Here is an 18468-nt window from a genome sequence, read left to right on the forward strand (position 1 = left end):
CGTCTTATGATTGCTTAAAAAAAGTATTTCGGGGATTCAAAGCTTTTAAGTGAAAAAAAGAAAGCAAAATAATTTTAAGTACATTTATAAGCCAAACGTCTACTAACCGTCTTTTATGCATTACTCAGTAGGATCGATAAATTTGGTCTTCCCTATAGCAGCTTCGTAATTTTGATAGCCAAAGGCATCTGAAGTCAGGGTAGGAGCTTACTAACTTCAGTATCCTTGTAAAACCAATAAATAAAATAGGGGATATTATGAATGTATGTATTTCTGAAAAAAGCCGTCGGGCAATAGGAAAAAAAATAGAACATAAACATAACGAACCCAACAAAAAAAAACACAAATAAATTAAAAAGAAAAAACGTACTTATATATGAATCTTCACGAAATTATTTATAAAGATATACATATTTCACGATGTACCAGCCCTTCATTAACATACTTAGCCAGATTCCTTAATGTCATTTAAACTCGTGATCCTACAATTCCTTTCACCCACCTTCTATCTGTCAACACTAACGGAAAACACTCATTTCTCAGATCCGCCAATTCCCCAAAAAATAAAAAATATCCTCATCATCTTCCCCACACATCGGAAAAAGGGACTGGATTAACACCATAACCCCGAAATTTCCTCTCTCTTTCCCCAATATCAATCGACCCTCCGCTTAAGTTCAAAATCTATTTTATTTCTTCCCCTTTCAACCCCAGCTTAAAATAAACTTCGCCCCCCCACGGGTCCTTCACCGTACTATACAGACTCAGAGATCCCGAAGCCTTCTTCCGAGCCTGCCACTGCTGTATTCCTTGCTCGTGTAACCTTTCTTTTACCTTATCAACCACTGTATCCAAATTCGATCTCTTAACCTTCATTCCAAAAATATGAATATCCTAAAATTTTCTACTTCATCTAAAATTTTCTTAATTTCTACGGCCACCCTACCATTATCTTATCCTCCAACAAACTAAAATACGCTTCTTTCGCTAGCCTATTTTTACTTCTTAAAATTTTTATCCGAAACTTCACCATTCTTATTAACCTATCCCCCTCCAGTACAACACTGTGAGTGGATTTATGGGCCCGAAAAACTCTCTTAAAATAATTCCTTTGCATTCTCTCCAATTTCCTCAGTCCTCACTTTCTCTAAAACCCCACAGCTCACACCTGTAATGCATAACGGGGAGGAGTTTAGTCCGAAGTAAGTATTTATGCATTATTAAGTCCCTAATCTTCCCAATTTACTTTTTAGAAATCAAATTCATACACAGATTTCCCTTTTGTGCTCCTTGCTTGATATCTTGTGTATACTTACTATTCCAAAAAAAACTTGACTTGTAAGCACACAAATTCACTTTTAATCTCTATTAAAATCACCTTTAAATCTAAGTTCATAATCTTTCCTTAATTTTTCACCTTTCCTAAAAACTACAATTACCATTTACTTCTTATTTAATTCTAATCCTTTCATATCCAAATATTCCTCCATTTTTTTAATAATGTTTGCATGTATTTTGTCGATTATACTATGATAGCAATATCATCAGCAAACAAGGCCATACCCAGGGGGCGGGGAGGGTTTGAACACCCCCCCCCCTCCCCAAAATGTTTGTCTGATTCGTAAAAACGTAAAAAAATGGATAAAACAAATTTTTTATGCGTTTTTTGATTTTTTTGTACCCTCCCCACCCCCAAATAAATCTTTAAGCAACCCACCCCCCCCTCCCCCCCCCGAAAAAAAAATCCTGGGTACGGCCTTGTCAGCAAACAAAAGCATGCAAATTCTCGAAACACTTATCAGTACTTCCGGAGCACTTTTCTCCTTGAAAGAAATCAACTATATCATTAATGCACACGTTGAACAAAATCGGTGACAGTGGGCATCCCTGTTTTAAACCTATTTGCGTCACAAATTCTCCCGGATACCTTACCTAGTGTTCCAACAACTAGGCCTACTGAACTATATATTCCTACAATTAATCTAGCAAAATTTACAGGCAGTCCTATCTCCAAAAATCGCTTAACTAGCATAGCTCTTATCACATTATAAAAATACCCTCTTACGTCCAGGAATGCTACGTAAATCCTATACCATCTTTTCATGATTCCTTTCTAGCTATACTATGCAAAATAAAAGCCTGCTCTATTGTACGCCCTTCTTTCCTAAACCCTCCCTGCTCCTCTATTAATTTCCCTAATTCTTCTAACCATTTTTTTAGCCGACTATCTACTATCTTACAGAACTATTACTAACTATGGGAGAAACCTGGATCAGTCGGTAATTCCAGAATCTTTTTCCGTTTCCTTTTTTATATAGTGGTACATATATTGATGTTGTCCATTCTATTGGCCAGCTCCACAACAAAAATGTGTGGCTGAAAACGACAGTATCTTGCTATGCATGAGGTTAAGCACTTGTCGATAATTTCTAACATAAATTTTTAATTCTTATGACTATTTTTGGTTTCTTGGGGTGAAGAGGTATAAAGGTAACACATTATCAAATATTCGGTTCCCATTTTTATTTTGTATATATTATTGACCTCTGTTTACAGAATGTTACGGTTTTTGCAAGTAATGATCTCACTGATACCCTGTATACATCGAAGCACTATCACGTCGTCAATAATACTCGATTAATTTGCCCCAGCACCAAAATTAACAATCAACAACAACTTTCTTAGACATCATTAAATTTTTTGATTACCAAAACTAAGAAGCTGTTGCCCCGACTTATGGTTTGAAGAGGCCTGACCCGGGTAGCAAAGAACCGAATTAAGTTTTAGCAAATATATATATATATATATATATATATATATATATATATATATATATATATATATATATATATATATATATATATATATATATATATATATATATATATATATATATATATATATATATATATATATATATATATATATATATATATATATATATATATATATATATATATAAGTATGAATTACCGGCGGGAAAATGCCAAAATCTACAATTTATGGGGACACTATGATAGTTTTACACAGGTCAAAACCCAAGGAAGCCGTGGAGTTCAGGTAATAACTCTAACCAGACGGTCAAGTGCTTCAAATAAAAGTGCTATCCAGGGTACAATATCCAGATTCTCGCGTATTTTAATGTTTTCCCCCGAGGATGGTTGTCGGTAGGTTGGATACTCCCCTACTGCTCATTCCTGTGCGCAGGGATGTACCAATACAAACAAATAATACCCACAATGAAACAAATTCCCAGACCCATGTCAAAGTAACATAAAACATTTTTTTTTATATGCTGGTAACCAAAAATAAAAGGGCGGATTTCAATTTTTTTTTGTTTGAAAATGACAATAAAGTGATAAGATTCCTCAATTGAGAATTTGTCTACCGGCCCATTTGAAGAGGCGTAATACTTCATTAGAATCAGAGAAGGACAAGTATGATTGGGGCCACACATGTCTCAGCGCCTCTAGTTCAAAATCAATCTGTTTTATTCACTGCATACTTAATTGAAGCCACATTATTCAGCTATAAACTCTAAATTCTAAATATTTTATCTTTAATTACACCTTCAAAAAAGAAAATCTCCTTCCCGAAGGAAGTAATAAACCCTTCTGTAAAATTACGAAACAGAAACACGTACCCTCAGCCACCAAGAAAACCAAATTAAGGTCTATATTTCCCGAATATCCTTTAAAAAAATGGCAGGGGATGGGGGCTGGGGCCAAGTGGCCTTTGGACTAATTTTTGGGGGACCTTCTCTGTATCTCCTTCGCGTCAGGTATCATACCAAAATATCGCACTTGCCTTACTTGACGTGCGTACTCTTCTATGCTTTAGAAAAAACATGTGCTACTGAAAGGATCTTTAAAAAAATAAAATTATCTAAGGTACGGTATACAGTGCATAGGAGGATAGTGAGACCAATGAAAGATGTGTTCCATTCTTGGTTGTCATTTATAGTTGAAACTCCAAGTAGGATGAAGATCAGTGTTTCTGTTAGATTACTCAAAGCCTTGACAGTCTTCTTTATCGTGAGACAACTGCTTTCACTCATATTCAATAAAGAATAGTTTTTCATAGTTATACCGCATAAAGTAACTCTGAAAAAAAAAAAAAATGAAAACAGAAAGCTGACAACACAAATCTAATATGAGAAAAACAAGGTAAATTCTCAAAATAGGAAGAAAAATGCTGATACTTCTGCAAGGGAAACGAAAGAAAAATATACAAAAAACAACAAACATAACCGAAACAACGAAACCTTGAGTAACAGAAAAACAAAATATTTGTCCGTGAAGATTTTCTAGTAGACCCGTAAGCCATTCTTTGGAGTAATCTTTGTTTCTTATGGTACTGATATAATTCCCCTGTGCTTTTGTGTTAAACTTCTTGATGTGCACGTTGATTGTTTTCTTTCTTTCAAAACTCATGTTTCCTATACATGTTCTATAATTTCTCGTCAAGTGTCTATGCTTCATCGTGCCAATCAATTCCTTCTTCCCGATGTAGAGCTTTCTCTTTATTATGCATTTGTCCTTCCTTATCTTTCATACTACTGCACTGTTTGCGGTAATACTAACCATTCTCCCCTTTAGCAGCTCTATAATATACAGAATATAGTGGCGAAGGCAATTTTTTGCCTTTCTTGATTCTTCCTCAACTAATCATTGCAGTGGCAATAGACTAGATGCCTTAGATGTGGTTATAAAGAAGCAGAACCCAAAACTAGCTCATCAAGCCTTCAATTTCTCGCTTCCTCCAAACATCATATACTACTTTGATCGAGCATCAACACGTAAGTGCCAGACTTTTCTTCGGAGCTCTGTTCACCAATTTCGGCTGCCTAAAAGGGTATCCTCAGCAGCTCAGAGGTCACCAATTTATAGAGCATTTGCTCTTAGGAACTCTATTCCCAGTGAACTTTCTCTTATTAAAAACTTCGTTTTGCAGAAAAATATTCTCTAAGGCTTGAAGTATTTTCTTTTTCTTTATTTGTTGATTTATTTAGCTTTATCTATTTTTTTCCGCTTTACTTTATCTAGTCTTTTTCTTTTTATTCTCTTATTATGTTGGATCAGATTAGAACCCCGTGGTTTAATATTTTTATTAATGGTTTGTAATTTATTTAAATTACAGGAAATTTTATGTTTGGAGAAAATTAATTCTTAAGTTATTGTGTAGCAGTTTTTTTTTTTTTTTTTTTTTTTTTTCGTATTATGGTTATATTTTCGAGATGTGGTTGTATTTTTTTTTCTTCCCTGCTTTGTTTTGTATGGATTTTGTGTTTGGTGTAAAGTCCTCCACGAGCTTTGCTTCTTGGGACTTCTAGCACCTAAGTCTATCTATGTAATTATTGTTATATTTAATGAATTGAAATTTAATTGAGCCAGTAATACGGGTGCTGCAGGGTGATATTTCTCTTTTATTGCAATTTTCCCTCTTTTATGAAAAAGAATTGCCCTATTGCTGTAAGTGAAAAAAGACTGCCATCATTGGAAGGTCTGACAGCATTTGAGATTTGACTCTTAAGCTGCAAGAGAAGTGCCTAGTTTGTCATAAAACCATCTTACCATCGCTTTTCTTCATCGTCCGGTCATTGCCAAAAGTGTCATTGTTTTTATTCTTTCATTGGACAAAGAGCCAGAAAATTCTTATTGTTTTTAAACTATATATAATCGATAATGGTCAATCTTTTCAACAATGCACTTGGCTAATACTCCAAAGCTCCTGGTAGTCCTGGTAGTCCAAACCATAGGAGATTGCAGAAAGCATCCACATACATGTCTAATATAGTTTATATGTATTGATAATTACCAATTTTTCCCTTGATTTCATGTCTAAAAATTATACCCTTTTATAAACATTTCAGGAAGAGAGGAAAGTCTAAAATATCAATAATATATAATCGGGGCCTCATTTCTAAGGTTTTTTAAGACGAGTTCTGGATAAATTCTTTTTAAACAGATGTCCCCCTGGACGCCAGCAGACAATACAGCAGACGTGAAAACGAGAACTTTAAAAAATGTGTATAAATGGGAAAACAAGAAATATTTACATTTAAATCATGGTGAAACCAAAGCTCCTGGCAGCGCGTGCCCCCAACTCCCCTGGGTAATTTCCAGGCAGAGCTCACGATACCGAGCGCCCTCTTCCCCCTTTTGAGCTGGTAAGCATACAAACGTATTATTTTTCTTTTTCACAAAAAAAATGTATTTTTGCAATAAGAGAGGAATATCACCTTGCAGCACCCATATTACTGGCTTACTCCAAAAACTGGCTAACTGGCTTATTCCTAGAAACGAAGAAAGATCTGAGAATTACTTTTAACCCTGACTTCCCCACTCGTGTCCCGAACTCCATTTCATACTTATGGAAATGCTACACAGCAATCCACCGACCCTCTTCCATAATAGCTTATGCGCAATTACAAACCACTTTAAATAGTTTTATCAAGCCTCAGATGAGCCAACATAATTCAATGAAGCTTTAAAGTAATTGTATAAATTAAACGTTTAGTTTTCATGGACTGCCTGTATCTATGAGAAGGAGTACGCTGACGTGCAGTATTATTGCCCCTGCAACTGGGAAGCTCATAAATATACCTGTTCGATAATTTTAAACCAATTGGCTATTCCAGAATTTTCACTTCATAGCTTTTTGGTCACATTCGGCGCAAAGTTGTCGTTTTGCACTACAAACCACAGAAAACGCCACTTTTGTGCTGCACAATGTCTGTGTTGCACAATATCAACAAAGCTTAAAAACCAACGCTTCTCCACAGTATAAGAGTTTTGCGACTTTCTTTTCTTATATATTTTTCACATCTAACGTCTTTTTTCTTTTACTTCTTTGAATGTGTGTTCAAAGTCTACGAGACGTTTCTCTAGTTGGACATTTAGCTTGTAACATTCACTAGCATACAGGAGGAGGGACATCACGTTGCTATAGCACAAAAAGCGAAGGCAAAATATTTTTATATCAAAATATGACAGAACCGTAAGCGAAAAGCTACTATTAGACAGGGATAAAGAAATGATCTTAATGCTAACAAATCCAACCTTTATCTATGTAATTATAGGCTTATTTATTAAACTTATACTTCTTCTCATACCTGCAAAAAGGAGGGATAGTTTCCTAAAGATTAATCTGACAACCTCGCCACCAAGGGCTATTTCTTAGAGGAAATTGAAGCATTTGCCGAGGGGAATTGACCTAGGCAAACCAAATAGTTTCCTATATGTTCATTTTTCTTAATATTACCAGAAATTGAACCATACAGAGGCTTCCTGTATATCTATTACCAAATAACCCATTTATTACCAAATCTTAGGATAATGTTGTTTTTTTGTTGTTTTTTTATTTCTACAGCCTCTCTGAGTCCCTCTGTAAAACCCTTGTTCGAAATAATTGTCACCTCTCAATTTTAACAAAATGACGGGGTAATTTTGTAATTTAAGAGTGTTGTTGATGAGGCTTCGGTGCTAAATTAGTTGTTCCCAGAATTGCTGATGAGCACATCGACTGTAAAATTTTTCATTCGCTCCTGGGTTCGCTCATGTGAACCCTCTTTTTATGCATATTGGGTTACGTGCAAACTCGTGATACTTTTGCTCAAACTCATTTAAGAATCCTCCATAAGCCCTTTTTTAAGTCCTACCAGTCGTAAAACATAAAGAACTTTAAGCCAAGGACATGAAAATCTAAAGAAAATGTCCAAAGTTATGGGAAAATTACCAAAATATCTAAATTCGGAGTGCATATCAAACAGTTCGTGGTAACGAACTGTAAGTAAGGAGCGACTCGGCTCAATAGTAACTGAAACCCTAAAAAACGGAATTTTAATATCAATAGATACAACAAAAGAATAATCCTATTATGCTGATTCCACATATATAAGACTACTTAAGTTTAGTGTTACCCATCAGGAGTTAAGACCCTGAGAAAATTTGCCCGATTTTGGAAATAGGGGGGAGCACATCAGGTGTAATGTGCCAGGGATCTCCGCAATACAGCCTTGGTGCCTTTGTCCACTGAGATGAGGAATTTGCTAATTTTGTCATGTGAAAAATTGCAAATGCGTGTTTTTTTTTGTTTTTTTTTCCTCGGTGATTGTACACATCTCTTTGCCTTAGGATGTTGGGAGACGGTGCTTTTAGATAGAAACTAACAGTCCCATGGTTCTTTCCAAATGATTCATTAGATTGGAGGGCAACTAAGCCCCCTCTCACACCCATGTTTTCCCAAGATTATCTGATCAAAATTTTGAGATAGCCATTTTGTTCAGTATAGTTGAAAGACCAAATAATTATTTCTTTACGGTAAAACGACCCCCCCACAGTCCGTGGGAAGAGGCCTGCAAGTTACAAAATTTGCCCATTGTTTACGTATAGTATTTGTTATTGAGAAGAATACAGACTTTTTTTTTGGGGGGGGGGTGTGTGCGCTTGAGGTGTATTTCTATAGGGAGAATCTTCCTTGGGGAAGGAAAATTCTGAGGGGTGAATATCCCAGGGGAAATCTTACACTCTTTGTTACAACTCTACTTTTAAAACAATAAAAACTTAAGCGTAAAGAGTGAGACGTTGAAGAGGGGACAGCCCCTTTCATATACGGAGTAATTTCTGTTCGGCTTAATATAATTTCTGTTCGTTTAATAATTTCATTATAGAATCTGTATATTAAAAAATAAATTTGTTCCTGCTACAAGAACTTTATATATGAACTTCTATGACTCTTTTGATTAGCTCAAATTTTGTTCCGGGGAAAGCTCTCACTTACTTTTATTGATTTCTCATTTCCTTTCTCTTTAAGAAATTTTTTGACTAATCAAAAGAAACTACACTTTCTAAAGAAGTGTACTTGCAATTTTTGGGCATCTCTTTTTTTAGAGCTAGTTGTCCCAAAAGGAATATTTCGTCAATTTTTGTAAATCTGAAAAACCCGTATAAGTTTATTTCAGCAGTTATATTTGTCTCCCTATGAATTTTTACCGGATTTTTTTTTTTTCTGTACTATCCGTACCAAGAGCAACATTGGATTTGCTTCTCCTAAAACGTCATATTCTCACAACGTCTTGATGTGACCAAACCACAGGTTCTAACAACCAACCAAATGCTGTCTTGCAGAGCCGAAATACCGTACAAAGTCTTGCACTGCCGAAATAACAGGACCTTTGTCATTGCTTTCCAGCTGTGATTTCGCTCTGGAACATTACCTCATATAAGAAAATCTGTCAATGCTATTTCTATATTAAAACCAGATCACGATCCAATGAGCATGAACTCATACAGGCATATTCGCCCCCTGCCATAGAATGGGAAAGTTTACGAGAGCGTTTTCAAACGGCCCCCAATGTGTATTCTCACAAAACATTCATTACTAGACTAGCATCAGGAGTGGATCGAAATATTGGCTATTGGATGCAACATCAGACTGTTGTCATTCTTACATTGCTAAAAAATTTTACAGGGCATGGTATCGTAGCTTGCTGGAGAAAATCCATGGATACAGGGTTTTCGGATTTCCGTTAAAAGTAAATGATAGCTTTCTTTCTGATTATTCATTACCCCAAATCATCCAACAGAGGCACGCATACCCAGGGTAGTATCATACAGCCTACACTTTTCCTTGTCTACTTCAGTGAGATGACACATAGCCTCAGAAGCTCCCTACATCACTCTGCCGACAATACCAAGACACAAAGAGTTGTCCCAAAACATGAGGGCTCAACCCAAGCCTCTCCCTCCATATGCCTATGACTTTCTTCAACCTTTTAATGAAAGATATGATACACCGTCCATGGCTGTTTTCTACAAGTACACACGTTCACCTCTTTCTGGCAAACATTCTCACATTATTTCCGCACCCCGCTCCACTGAGTCAAAAGAGCGAAATAAACGTGAAGTTACAATTATCAAACCCACTACCTTAAAAATAACATGCCAAGAGCAGTTTAAATGAGAATCAGCTTCATTCGGGGCTGTAGCTCTATTTGAAAACGACTTTAAAGGAGATATTATCCTGTAAACGTCTCTATTGGTTCTTTCAGAAGAAAGTAGGCATAACAGATGCTTACAGCCTCGAAGTTAAACAATGCAAGGAACCAATGACATACAAAGTACTGCAAAGTCTCTGGTACCAAGAATTTGGATATAAGGGGGGGAGGGTCGTGTTTTTTTAAAGAAAAAGGTAATGTTAACTGAAAAAGAACTTACGATAAGATACTTGACATATAAAATAGTTCTGCAGTCATATCAGCTAAATATGCAACTAAAAAAACCACAGCAGGCTCAATAATTTCTATCCGTTTCGTATATCGAGTGGCTATTCCACCAAAATAGCCAAAAATGACGCCTATCGCAGTGCCACCAGCAGCAACGACGAAGAACGCTGCTACTCCAATCAGTATGTCGTTACCAGTTATATTTTCACTTCCGATTTGAATCAAAGCCTGAGTGACATTATACAAAACCTACAAAAGAGAATTTCTGAAGTTAGCTGCATCAATCAATTCAACCTAACAAAGAATTATTTGAAAGAAAAAAATATTTTACATAAAATTGAACCTAGTTTACATCGGCGACCACAGGGACACTTGATCGCTCTCTTAAAATGCCCAAATAAACAAAAGAAAAAAGCACAGAATTTTACAGGTTTGGGTGAAATAGTAAAATTTAACTGATTAAAAAACACTCATCAAGAATTACCCCTCCTTCTCACCTGCTTAGAAACTATGGCGAGATTACCCCTCCCTCTACAAGAAAATAATCAATGCAGAAACCCGTAAAAATTTTAATTATTTTACACAGTCATTTCGGTTCTAACTAAGAAAGGTAAAAAAAAAGAAAAAGGATACGACACTAGACCCTTAAAGTCCAAACTGGCGTTGCTGAGCTCCCGTTTCAAGGTCCTTCAGCCAGGTAGTGCAATGGGGGCTTGGGGGCCAGCCATCCTGTACTGTCGCACACCCTTCCTGCTTACCTTTTCCGGATTTCTCCGGGTACCCATTTAGAGCTGGGTTGACTCTGGCTGAGCTTACAGAGTCACTCCACTGACCCCCGTCCCAGACCAAATAACCGGCCAGACCGGGAATAAACCTCAGCCCTTCGGACAAATAATTCCAAATCCATTGTGGCAACCAATCGGCAAAGTGCAGATTTAAATCGTACATGAAAGTCTTCAATGCTTTTCCTCCATCGAAATCTCCAAACGTCTAAGATTAGCCCCATAGTTTCCCACAGCTTTCGTCCAGTTCACCTGTCTTTTTAGGTGCTGATAAACCTACAGTACCCTCCCCCCCAATCAAAACAAATTCCTGCGCTCGTGTCTGGTGGAATATATATATGTTCAATTTGAGATTTTCTTTCTAATAGTTTAATATTTAAACTATTCAAAGTCTTGGTCAATATTCATCATAAAAAATAATTTCCAAGTTAATTTGGAAGGAAATTGAAAAGGCAGATAAGGATATAAATTAATTATATTCTATCTTTTTTTTAATTTTATTCTAGCTATATAACACGTTCACAGATCAAAAAGAATCGCAGAGTAAAATAATAAACCAATCTTAAATATCCTAAAAGAAACGATATCTCCAGCGCCAAGGCTCCCTGATGTGTTGCAGTAGTTTTGACTTACGTGTCAAAGCTGCAGAGCCACACAAGCAATAAGGCCAGACACATTGTCCTCGGAGGAAGCAATAGATACCTATAGGAGAATTATTTTCCAGTTAAATTAATAAGTGTCTTTTTCATCTAGTTTTAATTTTACTTTCATCTAGTTTTATTTACTTTCTGGAGCTGATGTAGATGACTCAAAGTATATATTTTGTTACATTATGGTTTTTATCTAAATTAACTGAGTTATACATACGTATACATATAGGTGTATTTAAAAGCCAGTGGCCATATACACAAAAAAAAAAAAAAAAAAAAAAAAAATATAAAAAAATAGAACAAATCAAATGATAGCACCATAATAATAGCATAATAGCAAATAATAGCACACTTTGAAATTCTGACTTCCATATCTCTAAAACATTCACTGTAAAACTTTTCACCGCAATAACTAGCGTCCTAGAAGAGATTTTCAAGATACCTGAGAGCCGTGGTATATCCCCTCCCCCCAAAAAAGGCTACTGCTCGAATTCTCCAAACTTTGGCAATTACTCAGAAAATGTTCCACGTAATCCCCATACTCCACCCAAAGGGAGTAAGCACACCTACCTTCCCGGTCATCTTCATCATAAGAATGCCAGTGTCTCCTACGGAATGGCACACAATTTGCTCGCAACCGCAACCAGCACTTCAGTGCCCTCCACGGTAGGTTCAGTCTCAAGTAAAACTCCTCTCCACGCACTACTTTAATCTGATAATAAATTCTTAAGAGGACATGACTTCTCAACACAAGTAAGCCAAGACCAGTGATAAGCTGTGTTTTGTTACCGTTTGGTATTGGTGGAATCGACTATTGGACACTTACTTTGCTTTATTCTTTAGACCTTAATTACTATCTACGCTTTTTATCTACACTTATAGTTTTATCCTTTTTGTCCAACTTTTGTTGGGTTATTGTCGTTTCATTGTCACTTTTCTTTATTCTCATCTGCGCTGAAGATGACTTCTTCGACAAGATTTGCGTCTTTTTTTTTCTGGCCTTAAACCCGCTCAGTTGAAACATTTTTTCTAAAAGTTCCAAATTTGCGACGTGAAAATAAAATTTTCAGGATCCTTTCCAAGAAACCTAGAATATGGACCGAATATTTTACCTCGAGCCGGTAAGGTATAATTATTTGGTTCAAACGAATCTGACATTACATTATCCTTAACAAGTTTACTTTTGAAGCTAAGACAGTGTGATTTTCCTTCCTGTTTAGGCTATTTAACAGGCTAGAAAAATATTAACTCTATATTTTCGGTAAGGTCTGAAAATTTTACAAATTTCAGAGAAACACTATTTTACAGTTTGACAAATCCCTCCCTCCCCTCTCAATAAAAAAAAAATCGAACTTCAATCTCTTAGTGTTATCGAGTTATGGATCAACAATCCCACAAAAAAGATGACAGTAGTAGTGCTGCTACGCAACGCAATGATCATTTTGGCACATAGGCTATTCGGTACACCATGATGTATTTTGAATGATATGATCGGCACCAAGTCTACTATACTGAAGTCTGCAAATTCCATCCAATTATAATTATCTAGACAGGACTAATAACGTTTTTAAAAATGAAGCAGTGGACTACCGCGCAACACAACTGTGTATGGCTGCGTAGCAACACACAATTGTGTTGCTATGCAACACAATGACCAACTTGGCACATATGTATTCGGCATACCATGATGTATTCAAACGATACCATCGTCACCGAGTCTACTTTACTGAAGTCTGCCAATCCATGCAATTATACTTATCTAGACATGGCTAATAACTTTCTTAAAGATGAAGCAGTGGACTACTAACACTGTATAAAAAATTAGCTTACCTTCAAAAAGAGTCTTACAGAAAGTCCCCAAAATGAGCTGGGTTGTTTAATAAAGGAATCGTTCAGGTACCGTTTTTTTTTCAAAGCACTATGGGATGATGGAATTCTCTTGAAATTGGGGGGGGGGCAATCTCCAATCCTTATTCTTAGAGAATCTAAAACTTCCCCTATTTCGATTAATCGCTAAAAACACTAACATGCAGTATAATCATAACACAGATATACTACTTTACAGTAGAATTGGGTATTCAAGGAAATATAAGAATTATGAAGAGTTCAGCTTCACAGAAATCTCATCTGAAACGCAAAACAGCTCCGATCGAAGATACAACTGCTCACATTTTTTTGTTAAATAAAAAGAAGCTTTCCAATGAAAAGTAAAGAGTTACCGTAAGTTAAAACAAAAAATGAGCAGAGATTATCTTATATGAAATGTGAAACCTAAAACGAGCAGAAATAACTATGAACGAAAATGTGAAACCTTAAAACAGACAAAACTACTATGAAGAATGAACTCTTTGTAGTATAAACATAATTAATACGTTCAAGACTATTACATTAACTATGATCTTGGCCTCAGATTTATAATTTGGAAGCTCATACATCCTTAAATATCAAATTTGATTGGAATCAAATACCCTTATACGTATTATATCCGGGTTGCAGCGGTAGCTAGCAACCTAGTAAGAGACGATCACGTCCAATGTTAAGAAATATAATAACCCCTAACTCCTAAAAATAGAGTCAGATCAAAACAAAAAGTACACCATTAGAACCGCCTTGTCCAAAACCCCTTTATAGTAAAGTTTCTGTACCTTGGTTTGAACACCAAGGGAAATATATTGCCTTGAAAATCAAGAAAAGTGGCAGCTACTACAGCATTCTGCCTAAACGGCACCTTTTTTTCTCTCTCTTTTCTTTTCCAAAGATACCTAGGCACTGGAGAATATTAGGAGTTGTTCGACGGCTCATTTTAAAGGAAATTGCTAGATCTAGTGCCATTTGTAATTAAAAAAAATTAAATAGAATAAATTTTCTACGAAAAACTTCATTTGTCATGTATAATATTGATCAACGACGTTATAAACATAGGTTGTAGCACATAAAGGCTCAGATAAATCTGAAACCTAGTAAAGGACAATTATGCAAAGATACCATTGCATATATTGAACTGAGTTAGCTGCCTGATATACAGCATCTTTATTTGACGATATTTTGCATAAACGGCATCGTTTTCTTTTTTTCCTTTTTCTTTTCCACAGATAGATTGGCACTGGAACATCGTAAAGAGTTGTTCAATGGCTCATTTTAAAGGAAATTGGCGGGGTTAAAAACGTTTTGGAATTAAAACAAATTATTTAAAAAAAATCTATATAAGCGATATTTCGGAGGTGGGAGGATGATGGATCAATGGCCCAAGGACTCTACTAAGGGCCCTGAAATCGCTCAGATTGAATATATTTGCAACAGCTCTGATTTCAATAAAGAAGGACATAGCCACCTTTTGTGAAATCGTTAACTCAATACGTCTAGGTTTTGGATGTCAGTAACCTCAGACTTGCAATCAAGAAGCTGACAAATTCTTGCAAACCAATTGTTGTGCAAATGTGAAATTTGCCCTCTGGCTGTTTTTATTTAGAAAAAATGCAATCTAAAGGAAATTTTAAAAGATTAATACTCAATTATTAAGGACCCTTCCCTAATAGTATCGTAATCATCATGAATCGAATATGGCGTAACACCTGTTTATCCACAGAAAGTTAGGGGGTTGTGGAGGGCACATGGTCCCCTTGAAAATGTTAATTAATGTTTTTTTTAATTTAGACATATTTCACCTCTTTATCGCAGAGTCTCAGTTCACCTCTCTGTCATCCCCAGACGCAAACTGAAAATCCGTGCATGACTCTGATTTCAACACGGTGCAATGTGTTCAACTTACTTTTTTCCATGGGGAGGGGCTGTGAATGCCTAATGTGCTGAGCAAAGGGAAGCAAGAAAAGCACACGACGCGGAACCAGTCAAGTACTCTAACGCTGAAAACCTCTACGGATTTAAACAGTGGATTTAGTTAGACTGGTCTCTATTTTTCACATTTTTGCATCTAGTGATGGTAAATATCCTCCTCGGAGGGGTTGAATTTTCTTAGACTTTAATTTGATAAGAAAATTTAAAATGAAACAGAATTCATCTTACCACACTCACGGCATCATTTAGCAATGACTCCCCAAATACAAGAATATACAAAACTTTGTCGACTTTGAGTTCATCAAAAACTCCTAAAACGGCCACAGGGTCGACAGCTGAGATCAATGCAGAAAATAAGAACAAGTCCAAAAAGGGTATAAATGTACCATATATACCGGTATAACCAATACCCCATAAACTTATACCTGTAAAATAGATTAAATGATAATAACAATAGCTTATTGCTACCATGCGTATATAACAAAAACGTACTGAAGAGAAATATGAAAAAAAGAGAAAGAGAAAGAAAAGGACATTAACATAAAAATAATTCGAACTATAAACAACTCATAATTTTAAACACTCATATAGGAAGTTTCAAATACTATGATACAGACACTTGATAAAACACAGGTCAGCGGGAAATCGAACACTCTATTACAGCAGATAATAGACTTATAAACTTATTCAGTATCTGTAACCTAGTGGAATATGTGACGTCAATGGATAAATTGAATTGACTGGATTTTCTGTCCGCTGCATTAATTGAGCTTTCGGCATTCTTAAATTGAGATAAATTCATATGATATATAAGTGCGGTACGCCAGTTTGGCAATAATAAGGATTATAGTGGCACAAATTTGCAAATTTGACCTGTGATAAGCAGAGAGCTTTGAATTTGTTCATTTTATTGCAAGGAATGTTTACACAAGGCCAGAATACCAGGGGACCATATCTCAAATGATGCGGAATATCGAATAATGACGATGTTCACCCTAATGAATGGTCTGTTAGCAAAAATAGACCCAATTTCATCAGAAATAGCAGCAATAAATTAGGGACTGGCACAGTTATCAACTAAGTTGGAGGAAGCGATGGCTGAAGTTAAAGCAGAAAACATAAATACGCAGCGAGAAGTGGATTTTCTGAGAACGGAAAATGAGAAGACGCGATTTAAAATGAGTAATATGGAGGCTGATTCGAATAGAACAAATGTGATTTTGTTCAACTTCGATCCGTCAAGACGAGGACAGACATTACTTAGACATATAGTTGCCACTTTTAACTATTTTATTCCGAACGCCTCGTTACACCACCGACATAAAAGACGTTTTTCGTGTTAATTGTAATGAAAAAAAAACGCCCCGTTTTGGTTGAATTTACGAGCGCTTTTTGCCGCGATTTTGTTCTGAATCAGGTCCATATTTTAGACACACAAAAATTTGGATTATGCCTGACTACACAGAACGAGAATTGCTTGCGAGAAAGAAAATGAAATTTGCCCTTGAGAAAGCGAAATCAGCGGGCAAAGAGGCTCAGTTGCGTGATGTGAAACTGTTTGTTGAGAACAAGAGCTATATATACAATTTTGCAACTGATGCGATAGAGGGGCGCACAGTACCTAGTGGTGAACATAGAAGGGGAGTTGCTATTGCATACCAGATATCAGCAGTTGGAGGTTCAAACGTAACGTTGATAGATGGGGGAAGACCGAGAGCGGATTCACAGTTATCGAGCTCAAGCGCCACATCTATGCAGTCATTCGGTAGCGCATTTAGTGATCCTGTATAATTGCAAAATGTAATCGAAGTGCATAAAACACCCATTTATGCTGTTGCTCCACAAGTTGAAAGGGGCGCTCCAAAGAGAGGAAATTCTGAAATTATTAGCCCGAATTTTAGTGTGCGAGATATAACACAGCCACCTTTTCTTAGAGATATGGCCGCAATAAATGAAAGGCGGATCGCACCTCGTAAGCAATCTTTCCAAGATCAAAGCAATTGGCCGCAAGAATAGGGAGACCAGTGCCATGATGTTGTGCAGGAAAGAATAAATATAGTACAATGGAACATTCAAGGATGGAGTGAAATGAAAATTAACAGTCTGTTGGTATCGCAGTGCGTTTGATATTGTAGCATTATGTGAAACTTGGTTGGAAAATGAAATTTAGTTTGAAAGGTTCCGTTATAATGGTGTCCATCGCAAAAAATCTAGGAATGGACGAACTTATGGAGGAGTAGTAATTTTTGTATCTGAGAATTTTTTGTCTAAGCATAAAGTCCAACGGCTGAAGAGTGCTTCTTGTAATTTGATATGGTTAAGAGTCGACGCCAATGGACGGTTTATTATTTTTGTGCAGTTTATACTCCTCCAGAGTCAAGCTCGTACAACGAGGAGGATACCTGGTGCATATTAGAGGATGAAAAACATAAATTTTCTATTCAGTTTCCTTCCGATTCGTTTTGTCTTATGGGGGACTTTAATGGTTATGTTGGGGTCACACCAGAAGATTTGATGTCACCTCATGCCTGTATGGACGAAGCTGCTTGGGAGGTTTGGGGGGATTTGGCAATCCATCTCCCTCCGAGGGCAAGTAAGGACCATAGTAGACGGAAGAATAATTGGGGTTGTAAAATTAATGTAAAATTAAGTAAAATAAATGGGGTTGTAAAGAGTTGGAAAGGACGGAGGCGTCGGAAATTTTACTTGTTTTTCAGGAACTTCTCCAAGTGTGATTGATTATATTTTAGTGGATGTTACTCTTTGGCGTTTCCTTGTGGATTTCGAGGTGAAGGCAGCGGTAGGCGGGGATCACTTGCCTGTTAGGGCTACTTTTGAGTGGGTTAGTTCTAAGAAACTAGTGGTTAATAGTGATAGGAAGAAACAACACAAGGAAAATGAGGATTTAGGGATTAGAAAGGCACTGAAAGTAACAGGATCGATACGTTCGATTCCTAAGCATCTTGCTTGACGAAAATCTTTCCTTCAAGCATCAAATTGACCTGATTAAAATGAA

The 18468-nt window shown here is 36.4% G+C and overlaps 1 protein-coding gene across 1 annotated transcript in view; it reads right to left on the reverse strand.

Moving 5' to 3' along the window:
- The window catches only part of LOC148949567 (sodium/hydrogen exchanger 3-like), a 100408-nt gene that overhangs the window by 11354 nt on the left and 70586 nt on the right, over nucleotides 1-18468 (reverse strand). The window contains exons 4-6 of the mRNA XM_089093016.1: nucleotides 15681-15877; nucleotides 10218-10474; nucleotides 3886-4103 (exon numbers count right to left, since the gene is read on the reverse strand). Of these exons, the coding sequence (XP_088949142.1) occupies nucleotides 3886-4103; nucleotides 10218-10474; nucleotides 15681-15877 (672 nt within the window). The remainder of the gene's footprint in view (nucleotides 1-3885; nucleotides 4104-10217; nucleotides 10475-15680; nucleotides 15878-18468) is intronic.

The sequence above is a fragment of the Artemia sp. Qi Xiang Cuo genome, chromosome 8 (assembly GCF_049724085.1).
Source record: "Artemia sp. Qi Xiang Cuo chromosome 8, ASM4972408v1, whole genome shotgun sequence".
NCBI lineage: Eukaryota > Metazoa > Arthropoda > Branchiopoda > Anostraca > Artemiidae > Artemia > Artemia sp. Qi Xiang Cuo.